Here is a 14,052-nt window from a genome sequence, read left to right as displayed (position 1 = left end):
AACTCTCCTTGATCGTCAAGCTTGGATGTGACTCCCAAGCCCACATCAATGTGATTGAGACTGAGTGGCTCTCGAGGGCAATAGGGACCATTGAACGAATGGCCGGCCGTGTCAGTGATCCCCGTGAAAAGGGAAACAGAGAGATGATATTGATTGAGGGGAGGGGGGGGCCAGGAACTGCCAGTGCATTGGCAGCTGTTCCTGCCCAGTTGAATGGACAATGGCGACCCTGGATTACCTCATCTGAATGACAGCTCGGTAACCAGACATTCATAGAACATAGAACAGTACAGCACAGAACAGGCCCTTCGGCCCTCAATGTTGTGCCGAGCCATGATCACCCTACTTAAACCCACGTAACCCGTATACCCGTAACCCAACAACCCCCCCCTTAACCTTACTTTTATTAGGACACTACGGGCAATTTAGCATGGCCAATCCACCTAACCCGCACATCCACCCGGACTGTGGGAGGAAACCGGAGCACCCGGAGGAAACCCACGCACACACGGGGAGGACGTGCAGACTCCGCACAGACAGTGACCCAAGCCGGGAATCGAACCTGGGACTCTGGAGCTGTGAAGCATTTATGCTAACCACCATGCTACCGTGCTGCCCCTGCTGCTGTGAATTCCTCATTCACATGGCACTGCCGCAAAGCAACAAATTGCAATAGCGAGACGACAAATCACTACCTGACCCCGGGTCACATCTGGAGATATTCGGGACAGCTGGCCAAACCTTTGGTCAAAGAGTGAGGTTTGGGAAAGAGAGAGAGATTTCTATTCATTTTCTTTCACGGGATGTGGCCTCGGCATTTGATGCCCATCTGTAATTATCCTTCAGAGAGTGCTGTACACTGAGGGCCGTAGCAGCATACAGCACGTAAAAGGCCCTTCGGCCCAGCGCCGATCAAAAACAACCACCGTAGTATTCTAATAATAATAATAAGAATAATTGCTTATTGTCACAAGTAGGCTTCGTTGAAGTTATCGTGAAAAGCCCCTAGTCGCCATATTCCAACGCCTGTTCGAAACCCGTTTTCCAGCACTTGACCCATAGCCATCGGAAGTGTACATCTAAATACTTCTTCAATGTTATGAGGGTCTCTGCCTCCACCCCCCTTTCAGGCAGCGAGTTCCAGACTCCCACCCCCCTCTCGGTGAAAACACTTTTCCACCCATGCCCTCTAAACCTCCTGCCCCTTACCTTCAATCTGTGCCCTCTGGTCATTGACCCCTCCACCAAGGGGAAAAGTTTCTTCCTGTCTACTCTATCTATGCCTCTCATAATTTTATACATCTCAATCATGTCCCCCCTCGGCCTCCTCTGCTCCAAGTAAGAAGCCTTACAACACCAGGTTAAAGTCCAACAGGTTTGTTTCAAACACTAGCTTTCGGAGCGCAGCTCCTTCCTCAGGTGAATGAAGAGGAATGTTCCAGAAACATATATATAGACAAATTCAAAGATGCAAGAAAGACGCACGGAACAGCCATGGGGACCAAATTCGCACCTCAATATGCCAACATCTTCATGCACAAGTTTGAACAAGACCTCCTGACCGCACAGGACCTTCAACCGACGTTATACCCCAGATACATTGATGACATTTTTTTCCTTTGGGCCCACGGCGAAGAATCACTGAAACAACTACACAATGACATCAATAATTCCATCCCACCATCAGACTCACCATGGACTATTCTCCAAATTCTGTTGCATTCTTGGACACACTCGTCTCTATCAAGGACCGTCACCTCAGCACTTCGCTTTACCGCAAGCCCACAGACAACCTCATGATGCTCCACTTCTCCAGCTTCCACCCGAAACACATTAAAGAAGCCATCCCCTCTGGACAAGCCCTCCGCATACACAGGATCTGCTCAGACGAGGAGGAGCGTAACAGACACCTACAGATGCTGAAAGATGCTCTCGTACGAACGGGATATGGCGCTCGACTCATCGATCGACAGTTCCAACGCGCCACAGCAAAAAACCGCACCGACCTCCTCAGAAGACAAACACGGGACACCACTGACAGAGTACCCTTCGTCGTCCAGTACTTTCCTGGGGCGGAGAAACTAAGACATCTTCTTCGCAGCCTTCAACACATCATCGATGAAGATGAACATCTTGCCAAGATCATCCCCACACCCCACTACTGGCCTTCAAACAACCACGCAACCTCAAACAAACCATTGTTTGCAGCAAATTACCCAGCCTTCAGAACAGCGACCACGACACCACACAACCCTGCCAGGGCAATCTCTGTAAGACATGCCAGATCATCGACTTGGATACCACCATTACACGTGGTAACGCCACCAACCAGGTACGCGGTACATACTCGTGCGACTCGGCCAACGTTGTCTACCTCATACGCTGCAGGAAAGGATGTCCCGAAGCGTGGTACATTGGCGAGACCATTGTTGCACGTTTTACTTGAGTGTAATTCGCGTTTATTGGAGTGTATTAACACGCCTCCGTTTAAAGGCCGTGTGCTTAACACTGCTAGGCTCTATGTATGTATTTTCAGCTCGGGAGTCGCCAGTTGCCGTATCTAGACAACTCACAAATATTCCAAGGTCAGGTTCAAAGTAATAAAACGATACACCGATTAGTAAGTTCCAAACGATCAATATTTATTATACAAATATAATAAATACGCATGCACACGCTAAGGGACTAAGCTATAACTAAACTAAGCGATCAGAATACTTAACTAAACAGGAACAGGCAAGGTCAGGGAGCGAGGCCTTCGTTCCGATCTTGGTCTGCAACCTTCAGAGAGCGTGCTGGTCGCTGGGGGTCTAGTGGGCCTGGTTCGCGTAGCGAGCGTCGTATTGGCACTTACGGTTCGGCGGCTGGTGCTCAACGGCTGGAGTCAGGATACAGGTCGAAGTTCTTGGTCAAAGCCGGAGCACGAAAACAACAGACAGGACCATGTGTGGGGGTCTATCTTTTATAGGACCCCAATGTCCGTGCCTCTTTTGGGGCGGGCTTTACCTTCAGGTATCGATTGGACCGAATTCCAATCGATATCTTTTGAATTCCCCCCCAATGTGAGGGTCTCTTCTTGATGGAGGGGGCGGTTTCTATAGTGGATACTTCTGGTGCCGCTCTGTCTGGACATCCACTTAAAGTATCTATTCAAACCTAGATGTTGCCATTGTGTGTGCCCAGATCTGGACTGCCTCATTAATATGCAAAGCGTTTTGCCATTAACACCTTTGGTTTGAGATCTTCCACCTGGCCAGAAACTAGTTTTGCTGCTTGCAAAATGCTAATCAGTCTTTGCAGACTGCTTGTCTTGGCTAAACTGCTTTTCCCTGCAGTCTTAGCAATTCTCCATCTTGTCAGTCCAGTGTCCATTTTAGGTGGCTACAGTGGCGAGACCATGCAGACACTGCGACAACGAATGAACGGGCATCGTGCGACAGTCTCCAGGCAGGAATGTTCCCTTCCAGTCGGGGAACACTTCAGCAGTCAAGGGCATTCAGCCTCTGATCTCCGGATAAGCGTTCTCCAAGGCGGCCTTCAGGACACGCGACAACGCAGAATCGACGAGCAGAAACTTGTAGCCAAGTTCCGCACACATGAGTACGGCCTCAACCGGGACCTGGAATTCATGTCGCATTACATCCACCCCCCACCATCTGGCCTGGACTTGCAAAATCCTACCAACTGTCCTGGCTTGAGACAATTCACACCTCTTTAACCTGGGATTACCCCTATCTCTGGATCTGTAAAGACTTAATTACCTGCTGATGCTCGCATTCCGAGCATTGTCCGGCATCTCTGACTTTGTCTATATATATGTTTCTGGAACATACCTCTCCATTCACCTCAGGAAGGAGCAGTGCTCCAAAAGCTAGTGTTTGAAATAAACCTGTTGGACTTTAACCTGGTGTTGTCAGACTTCTTACTGTGCTCACCCCAGTCCAACGCCGGCATCTCCACATCCTCTGCTCCAGGAAAAACAACCCCAGTCTCTCCAATTTCTCTTCATAACTAAAACTCTCCAGCCCAGGCAACATCCTGGTAAATCTCCTCTGCACCCTTTCCAGTGGCTATCACATCCCTCCTATAATGTGGATTCCAGAACTGCACACAATACTCTAGCTGTGGCCTAACCAATGTTTTATACAGTTCCAGTGTAACCCCCCTGCTCTGAAACTCTGTGCCTCGGCTAATAAAGGCAAGTATACCATCTGCCTTCTAAGCCACTGTATCCACCTCCCCTGCTACCTTAAGGGACCGATGTACGTGCACACCAAGATCCCTCTGATCCTCGGTGCTTCCCAGAGTCCTGCCCTCATGAACCGTTGCAGCCCATGTGGTGTAGGTACACCCACAGTGCTGTTAGGGAGGGAGTTCCAGAATTTTGACCCAGCGACAGTGAGATATAGAGATCAAAGTGGTTTAAGGAGGGAACCCCAGTGTCGAGGGCCCAGGCACCAATGGTGGAACCAGTGGACATTGGGCGTGCGCAAGAATTGGAGGAGTTCCGCCATCTTGGAGAGGTCGCGGGGCTGGAGAAGGTTTCGGAGATATCGCGATGGGGAGGCCATGTGGAGGGATTTCAACGCAAGGGTGGACTAGGAGCGAATGAAATTCGGCAAGCACGAGGGTGTGGGGGACTGGAACCTGGTGTGAGTTAGGATATGGGCAACTGGGACATGGATGAGCTCGTTGAGTAATCATCGGTGTGGGGGGAGGAGGGGGGGGGGGGTTAGCAGTCTGGAATATGGAAGATCATACGTGTGACCCTGATTTCTCTGTCTAATTCTGTCCAGTTTTCCAGCCGCAGCCTGAATCTATGTGCCAGTGCCGTTAGCCAAGAGGATCTGCACATTGTCACTGCAGACTGCAGCCTCTACTGCCGAGGAAACCCCGAGGTGGTGATAGCCAGGTATGCCAGTCAGCTAACCCAATGTCTGTAGGCCAAATCCTCTGTGATTGGCCACAAGCTATCTACTACTCTGCTGGCTAAGCTATGTTTCACAGTAAACAGTAGACAGGGCCTCATGGTAGCATGGTGGTTAGCATCAATGCTTCACAGCTCCAGGGTCCCAGGTTCGATTCCCGGCTGGGTCACTGTCTGTGTGTGTGGAGTCTGCAAGTCCTCCCTGTGTGTGCGTGGGTTTCCTCCGGGTGCTCCGGTTTCCTCCCACAGTCCAAAGATGTGCGGGTTAGGTGGATTGGCCATGCTAAATTGCCCGTAGTGTAAGGTTAATGGGGGGATTGTTGGGTTACGGGTATACGGGTTACGTGGGTTTAAGTAGGGTGATCATTGCTCGGCACAACATCGAGGGCTGAAGGGCCTGTTCTGTGCTGTACTGTTCTATGTTCTATGTAACAATATCACTCTTTAAGGGGCCAATGCTTTATTTGACTTCTCCCTTCCTCTCAATGCACTTTAATAAAACTTTGATTGATTCTGTGTGTTTCTCTTGTCCCCATATTTTCTTTCTCCTTCCTGTCAATATTTTAGTCCATCTTTGCTGCATTCTGAACCTACCCCGCTCTTCTGGCTTACCGCTGACCTTTGATGCTTAAATGTTTCCGCTTTCAACTTCATGCCCTCCTTAATTTCCTTGATTATCCGTGCTCCGTTCTGCTTCCCCCCTTCGAGTCTTTCCACCCTCATTGGGATGGATTTTCTGGGAGTCATAAGTTATCGCCCTAAATGTCTGCCCCTCTTCATCAATTGGCCCACCGACCAATCTATATGACCAGTCCACTTTGGCCAGAAGGCGGGAAATAGGGGCTGGTTCAGCACACTGGGCTAAATCGCTGGCTTTGAAAGCAGACCAAGCAGGCCAGCAGCACGGTTCGATTCCCGTACCAGCCTCCCCGAACAGGCGCCGGAATGTGGCGACTAGGGGTTTTTCACAGGAACTTCATTGAAGCCTACTCGTGACAATAAGTGATTTGCATTTCATTTCATTTCAAATTATAGGCCGGTTAGCCTGACTTCGGTCATTGGTAAGATTTTAGAGTCTGTTATTAAAGATGAGATCGCGAAGCACTTGGAAGTGCATGGTACAATAGGACTGAGTCAGCACGGCTTTGTCAAAGGGAGGTCGTGTCTGACAAATCTGTTAGAGTTCTTTGAGGAGGTAACAAGCAAGTTAGACAAAGGAGAACCAGTGGATGTGATTTATTTAGATTTCCAGAAGGCCTTTGTCAAGGTGCCGCATGGGAGACTGTTAAATAAGTTAAGAGCCCGTGGTGTTCAGGGTAAGATCCTGGCATGGATAGAGGATTGGCTGACTGGCAGAAGGCAGAGAGTGGGGATAAATGGGTCTATTTCAGGATGGCAGCCGGTGACTAGTGGTGTAGCTCAGGGGTCTGTGCTGGGACCACAACTTTTCACAATATACATTAATGATCTGGAAGAAGGTACTGAAGACACTGTTGCTAAGTTTGCAGGTGATACAAAGATCTGTAGAGGGACAGGTAGTATTGAGGAAGCAGGCAGGCTGCAGAAGGACTTGGACAGGCTAGGAGAGTGGGCAAAGAAATGGCAAATGAAATACAATGTGGAAAAGTGTGAGGTTAGGCACTTTGGAAGGAGAAATGGAGGCATAGAATATTTTCTAAATGGGGAAATATTTAGGAAATCAGAAGCACAAAGGGACTTGGGAATCCTTGTTCACGATTCTCTGCAGGTTAACGCGCAGGTTCAGTCGGCAGTTAGGAAGGCAAATGCAACGTTAGCATTCATGTCGAGAGGGCTAGAATACAAGACCAGTGATGTATGTCTGAGGCTGTATAAGGCTCTGGTCAGACCCCATTTGGAGCATTGTGAGCAGATCTGGGCTCCGTATCTAAGGAAGGATGTGCTGGCCTTGGAAAGGGTCCAGAGGAGGTTCACAAGAATGATTTTTGGAATGAAGAGCTTGTCGTATGAGGAACAGTTGACTCTGGGTCTGTACTCGGAGTTTAGAAGGATGAGGGGGGATCTTATTCAAACTTACAGGATACTGCGAGGCCTGGATAGAGTGGACGTGGAGAGGATATTTCCACTAGTAGGAAAAACTAGAACCAGAGGGCCCAGCCTCAGACTAAAGGGACAATCTTTTACAACAGAGATGAGGAGGAATTTCTTCAGCCAGAGGGTGGTGAATCTGTGGAACTCTTTGCCGCAGAAGGCTGTGGAGGCCAAATTACTGAGTGTCTTTAAGACAGAGGTAGATAGGTTCTTGATTAATAAGGGGGTCAGGGGTTACAGGGAGAAGGCAGGAGAATGGGGCTGAGAAACATATCAGCCATGATTGAATGGCGGAGCAGACTCGATGGGCCGAGTGGCCTAATTCTGCTCCTATGTCTTATGGTCTTAATTCCGTCCTCGCACCTTCGCAATTCCCCGAGCTCATCGCCAGCGAGGCGCCCATTCCTCACTTGGATCTCCTGGGTCTGCCTTCTCTTCCCCTCGGCCTTCCATTGTTCGCCGTCTTCGTCCAGCTCCTTGCCCCCTCCACCTGCCATTGTGAGGCCTCACCCCTCCCCCACATCCCCGTGTGCAGCCCTCCGCAGCCCTCGTTCCGCATTGTCCCACTTGGCTTTGGTGGATTGCCGCCTCCGCCCTGTTGTGTTCGATGATCGATGTCGAGCAAGGAATCTACCAAACGACTTGACTTGTCCAAACCAGGATCTTTATTGAATCACACGTGGTAAGATCACGATCTGTTACGCAGCAAGTTATCATGGAGTCACTTTGTACCCTCTGGAACATCACCCAGTGCGACCGTTCACCTGTACGTCTTACTACCATCTGCTGATGGCCCAATGTGCCCCCACTTATTTATTTATGTTTTTATAAATTTAGAGTACCCAGTTCCTTTTTTCCAATTAAGGGGCAATTTAGCGTGGCCAATCCACCTACCCTGCACATCTTTGGGTTGTGGGAGTGAGTCCCACGCAGACACGGGGAGAATCCCAGGACCCAGCTGGTCCCAGCCAGATGCTGGGGCCGGAATTCTCTGATATCCGGCGGGGCGGGTAACGGCGCCGAGCAGTGGCGTGAATCACTCTGCCGTCGGGCCGCTCGGAAGGTGCGGAATCCTCCGCACCTTCGGGGGTTAGGCCGACGCTGGAGTGGTTGGCACCGCACCAACCAGCGCCGAAGGGCCTCCGCCGGCCGGCGGGAGTTGGCACATGCACAGGAACTGGCGTGTTCACAGAACCGCTGGCGTGTTGCCTGCGTGTGTGCAGGGGGCTTCAACTCCGCGCCGGCCATGGCAAAGCTTTACACAGGCTGGCACGGGGGGGGGAAAGAGTGCCCCCACGGCACAGGCCCGCCCACAGATCGGTGGGCCCCGATTGCGGGCCAGACCACCGTGGGGGTCCTCCCCGGGGCCGGATCCCCCCGTGCCCCCCGCCCGCGAGGATTCCGCGGGCCGCCCTCAGAGCCACGTCCCGCCAGTACAGACCTGGTCTAATCCACGCTGGCGGGACTGGGCGGAAACGGGTGGCCGCTCGGCCCATCGAGGACCGGGGAATCGCCGGGGGGGGGGGGGGGGGCACAGCCAACGGCCCAGAAAACCGCATCCGAGAGTTCGACAGACGGCGTCGGAGTGGCGGGGCGGGATTCACGCCGCTCCCCGGCGATTCTCCGACCCGGCCCGGGGGGGTCGGAGAACCCAGTCGCTGAGCACCGTGTCCCAGAGGTAGGTGGACATTGGCGATGCAGAGCATGGCCCGCCCACATCTCTAACATTGCCAATTGTCCATTAGCAATAGCCTCCAGCTGCCATGGCCGGTGGGAGTTAGAGTGACCATCACCACGGACGGGGCTGTGTCAAGCTGGGTCGGACAGTTGGAGCTGACCCCGTGATGGCTATACATGATCCAGGGGACGGCATGCCTGACATGGGGGCGCAGACCCCCCCATCCCAGGGGTGACCCCCCCCCCCCCTCCCAAACGATGGTGGCCCAACCCCCTCCCCGACTGAGACCCCTCCCGCCTCCCTGGGGGCTCTCCCTACCGCCCCACTCCCAGGCTGGATACCTGATATCGAAGATGGCTACTCACCTCCTTGGACACCCCCCCCCCCCCCCCCCCCCCCCCCAAGCCAGCTTCACATTTTAAATTGGGGTATTAAACAACGCCTGCGTTGACCGCTCGCTGGGGAGGCCGTTCGAATGGGGGTCCTTCCCATTAATGGGATGGAGATTGGTGATTCTTGGCTTCTTGCCAAGTCGCAACGGGATCCGCATGTCGGCAATGGGAGCGGGCAGTTAGACCGGAAAGCAATCGGCACTCTGCGCCCTTCCCGATTTCGCTATCTAACTGTCCTGCTCGCTCTCTCGCCTGGCGGGACGTGGCTGATAGATCACACCTTTGCTTCCTGTTTGCCAACTGTTTCTCTACCAACCTCAATACACTACTCCCTGTTGTCTTTCCTGTGGCTCTGTTCCAATTATGGCAGTCAGTGAGTTTGCCCTCCTTTCTTTTGTTATCTATGTTCTAATGCTCAGAGCCAGGTATCAGTGATACCACCACAAGGTTCAACCAGCTATCCATCAAAGAGCCAAACACCAGTTAGTTCAAGGTCAAGGGGACTTTATTTACACACAATTAATCATGCAACATAAACATTACGAGTTAACTACACCTATCGACTAAGACAACCTGTACTTAACGTCAGGCACCCGGCTTAGATCAGAGGACCAGGGGCTGCTGTCCGATTCTGGATCTATCAAGTCTGGAGAAGTAACTGCTGCTCAGCTGGGCTCATCCGTCTGGTAGCGAGCATTGAACTTGGACTTGCTTCTGGTGTTGCTGCGATTGGAGATGGACGTTGCTGGGGCGCCAGGTCCAAAAGAGGATGAACATGTGGCGGACTCTCTTCTTATGCTTGGGAGCTTTCGCCCTTTTGGGCGGTCCTTCAGTTTGGACCCCACTAATTGGGTGATTCCTGATCACTCTGTTTGATTTCGAACCAATAAATGGGCGGGTGTCTGGATGGCTGGGCGTGTCCCAAGCGGTCACTGACCCCGTTGTTTACGCTTCCCTAGTACAGGGAGTGGCGCTGAAATGTCTGGGATTGTCCCGGTCGCTCGAGTACCAGTCCTTTGTCTGGCGGAGATGGGCCATCAAAATGCTAATCGGTGGGGGTTTCGATACCGTCTGGATTCCTCATTCAGGCTCTGAGCCAGCCTGAATCTCGCATTGTCCATTTTACCCACTATGCTTTGCAACCTTCCCTGTTCCTGGTTGTAAGTGGCCATCCCCCACCCTCCCCAACCCCAACCCCCCACCCTACCCCTCATTAAGGAAGTCTCAACATTGGGCATTTAGAAACAGGTAAAGTCAGCGGGTGGGATCGTCCTTCCCTCCAGCCGGCCAATGGGGCGTGTGCTGCCGGCGAAACGGACGATCCCGCCGACGGAAAATCGAGCCCAACAAGGTCTTATGAAAGGGCAACCGCGCTTGAGAAATAGAGGATGTGACTGGCCCGGTAGATAAAGGAGAACCTGTGGATGTAGTGGACAGTAAATTAACTTTGTGTTATTATTGCCGCTCGCCCAATTGGAATTCTCCAATAACCAGGGGCGGAATTCTCCTACCCCCCGGGGGGGTCGGAGAATCGCCCGGTGCCGGCGTCAATCCCGCCCCCGCCGTGGCCTGAATTCTCCGCCACCCGGGAATCGGCGGGGGTGGGAATCGCGCCGTGCCGGTCGACCCCCGCTCCCCGCCGGGACCCCCCCTCCACGCCGGGTCCCCCCCTCCCCGCCGGGACCCCCCCCGCCCCGCAGGGACCCCCCCCCCCCCCCGCAGGGACCCCCCCCGCCCCGCCGGGACCCCCCTCGCCCCGCAGGGAGCCCCCCCCCCCCCCGCAGGGACCCCCCCCGCAGGGACCCCCCCCGCCCCGCAGGGACCCCCCCGCCCCGCAGGGACCCCCTCCGCCCCGCAGGGACCCCCCCCCGCAGGGACCCCCCCCCCGCAGGGACCCCCCCGCCCCGCAGGGACCCCCCCCCCGCCCCGCAGGGACCCCCCCCGCAGGGACCCCCCGCCCCTCCCCGCATGAACCCCCCCCCCGCAGGGACCCCCCCGCCCCGCCCCACAGGGACCCCCTCTCCCCGCCCCGTAGGGACCCCCCCCCGCAGGACCCCCGCCCACAGGGACCCCCCTGCCCCGCAGGGACCCCCCCCACCCCACCCCGCAGGGACCCCCCGCCCCGCAGGGACCCCCGCCCCGCAGGGACCCACCCCGCCCCGCAGGGACCCACCCCGCCCCGCAGGGACCCCCCCGCCCTGCAGGGACCCCCCCCGCCCCACCGGGACCCCCCGCCCCGCAGGGACCCCCCGCCCCGCCGGGACCCCCCGCCCCGCAGGGACCCCCCCCCCCCCCGCCCCGCCGGTAGGGGAGAATCCCGGCCCAGATGTTCTGCTGATATGAATCATCACTGCCACGTCAGAAGCAATCACAAAGTTATCCGGAACCCGGACCTTTATTCTATAATGATACTTTAACTTATGTTTTCAACTACCGTTGAAGGTTAGCGGCAAAGAGAATAGAGTCCTTTACTTCCTGAGTCCTCCCATTTACCTCACGCTACAGGTATCGATTTGTATTCCTTGGTAAACGGGGCGCTCCGTCGGGCGGCATTTTCGACGAACCGCCCGTTTCCCCGCGCCTGCCGGAGAATAATAATAATCGCTTATTTTCATGAGTGGGCACTGGGAAGTTTTTTGTAAGATGGTGAATTTGAATTGAGACAAACGAAGACTGTGAGTTGCCATCCTTTTTCACACACTGCCTGTTGTCCAGCTCATCACCTTCATCAGAAGCATTATGATGTCACGATGTCCTCATTGCAAGCTGGCGGCAGCATCAGTTTGAGCAGCTGCCTGCAACCCAGCATCTGGCTGCATAGAATGCGGCGATTGTCAGACTGACACCAGGAGAGGGTTGATCAGGCCTCTGCGATCGTCCTACCCGGCCCCCCGGTCAATGCTGGCCGCCCCGGATTAGCGGCGGCCATCCTTCAGGGCATCTCCAAAGGTAAATTTCTGGCTTGACTTCGCCAGCGCTTCGGGGAGACGGACGGGAGCTTGGCGAAGGGGCAGAGGAGACCCCCCCCCCCCCCCCCCCCCCCCCCCCCCCCCACCGAAACGCTGCCGCAGAAACCGGAGGGTTGCTGGCCCTCGCAGCAGGGAAGGCTGGGAGGAGGTTTAAGAGGGACCATCAAAACGATGGAGGGATTTGATTGAGTAGGCGGGTTCTACTGGCACGAGGGCTGTTAACGAGAGGGCACAGATTTCAGATAATTGGCAAAGGACCCAGGAGTGAGATGAGGTGGATTTATTTTCTCATGAATTGTTGGGATGTGAGATAAAGAACGAAGAACGAAGCAACACAGGAAAAGGCCCTTCGGCCCTCCAAGCCTGTGCCGACCATGCTACCTGCCTGAACTAGAGCTGTCTGCATTTACGGAGTCGGTATCCTTCCATTCCCACCCTATTCACAATAACAATAATAATGGCGGTTAAAGCAGTGTAGGCTTTGGAATTATGCTGTCCAGCCTCATGTCTATACGTTTACATCAGTAAATGTAATGATCTGGTGTTAGTATCAAACACTCCCAGGTCAACAAGAACTCAGGGTTAGATACAGAGGAAAATTCACAGTCCCCATCAAACACTCCCAGGACAGGTACAGCACGGGGTTAGATACAGAGTAAAGCTCCCTCTACACTGTCCCCATCAAACACTCCCAGGACAGGTACAGCACGGGGTTAGATACAGAGTAAAGCTCCTTCTACACTGTCACCATCAAACACTCCCAGGACAGGTACAGCACGGAGTTAGATACAGAGTAAAGCTCGCTCTACACTGTCCCCATCAAACACTCCCAGGACAGGTACAGCACGGGGTTAGATAGAGAGTTAAGCTCCCTCTACACTGTCCCCATCAAACACTCCCAGGACAGGTACAGCACGGGGTTAGATACAGAGTAAAGCTCCCTCTACACTGTCCCATCAAACACTCCCAGGACAGGTACAGCACGGGGTTAGATACAGAGTAAAGCTCCCTCCACACTGTCCCCATCAAACACTCCCAGGATAGGTACAGCACGGTGTTAGATACAGAGTAAAGCTCCTGTCCCCATCAAACACTCCAAGGACAGGTACAGCACGGGGTCAGATACAGAGTAAAGCTCCCTCTACACTGTCCCCATCAAACACTCCCAGGACAGGTACAGCACGGGGTTAGATACAGAGTAAAGCTCCCTCTACACTGTCCCCATCAAACACTCCAAGGACAGGTGCAGCACGGGGTTAGGTACAGAGTAAAGCTCCCTCTACACTGTCCCCATCAAACACTCCCAGGACAGGTACAGCACGGTGTTAGATACAGAGTAAAGCACCCTCTACACTGTCCCCATCAAACACTCCCAGGACAGATACAGCACGGGGTTAGATACAGAGTAAAGCTCCTTCTACACTGTCCCCATCAAACACTCCCAGGACAGGTACAGCACGGGGTTAGATACAGAGTAAAGCTCCCTCTACACTGTCCCCATCAAACACTCCCAGGACAGGTACAGCACGGGGTTAGATACAGAGTAAAGCTCCCTCTACACTGTCCCCATCAAACACTCCCAGGACAGGTACAGCATTGGGTTAGATACAGAGTAAAGCTCCCTCTACACTGTCACCATCAAACACTCCCAGGACAGGTACAGCACGGAGTTAGATACAGAGTAAAGCTCGCTCTACACTGTCCCCATCAAACACTCCCAGGACAGGTACAGCACGGGGTTAGATAGAGAGTTAAGCTCCCTCTACACTGTCCCCATCAAACACTCCCAGGACAGGTACAGCACGGGGTTAGATACAGAGTAAAGCTCCCTCTACACTGTCCCATCAAACACTCCCAGGACAGGTACAGCACGGGGTTAGATACAGAGTAAAGCTCCCTCCACACTGTCCCCATCAAACACTCCCAGGATAGGTACAGCACGGTGTTAGATACAGAGTAAAGCTCCTGTCCCCATCAAACACTCCAAGGACAGGTACAGCACGGGGTCAGATACAG

General features: G+C 53.8%; 1 protein-coding gene across 1 annotated transcript in view; it reads left to right on the top strand.

The window, feature by feature from the left end:
• LOC119956641 overlaps positions 1-14,052 on the top strand; it is a 135,709-nt gene that overhangs the window by 29,189 nt on the left and 92,468 nt on the right. The window contains exon 3 of the mRNA XM_038783981.1: positions 4,797-4,912. Within this exon, the coding sequence (XP_038639909.1) occupies positions 4,797-4,912 (116 nt within the window). The remainder of the gene's footprint in view (positions 1-4,796; positions 4,913-14,052) is intronic.

This window comes from Scyliorhinus canicula, chromosome 23, assembly GCF_902713615.1.
Source record: "Scyliorhinus canicula chromosome 23, sScyCan1.1, whole genome shotgun sequence".
In the NCBI taxonomy this organism is placed as follows: Eukaryota; Metazoa; Chordata; class Chondrichthyes; order Carcharhiniformes; family Scyliorhinidae; genus Scyliorhinus; species Scyliorhinus canicula.
The sequence above is the reverse complement of the archived record's forward strand: the minus strand, read 5'-3'. Positions and strand labels throughout refer to the sequence as shown.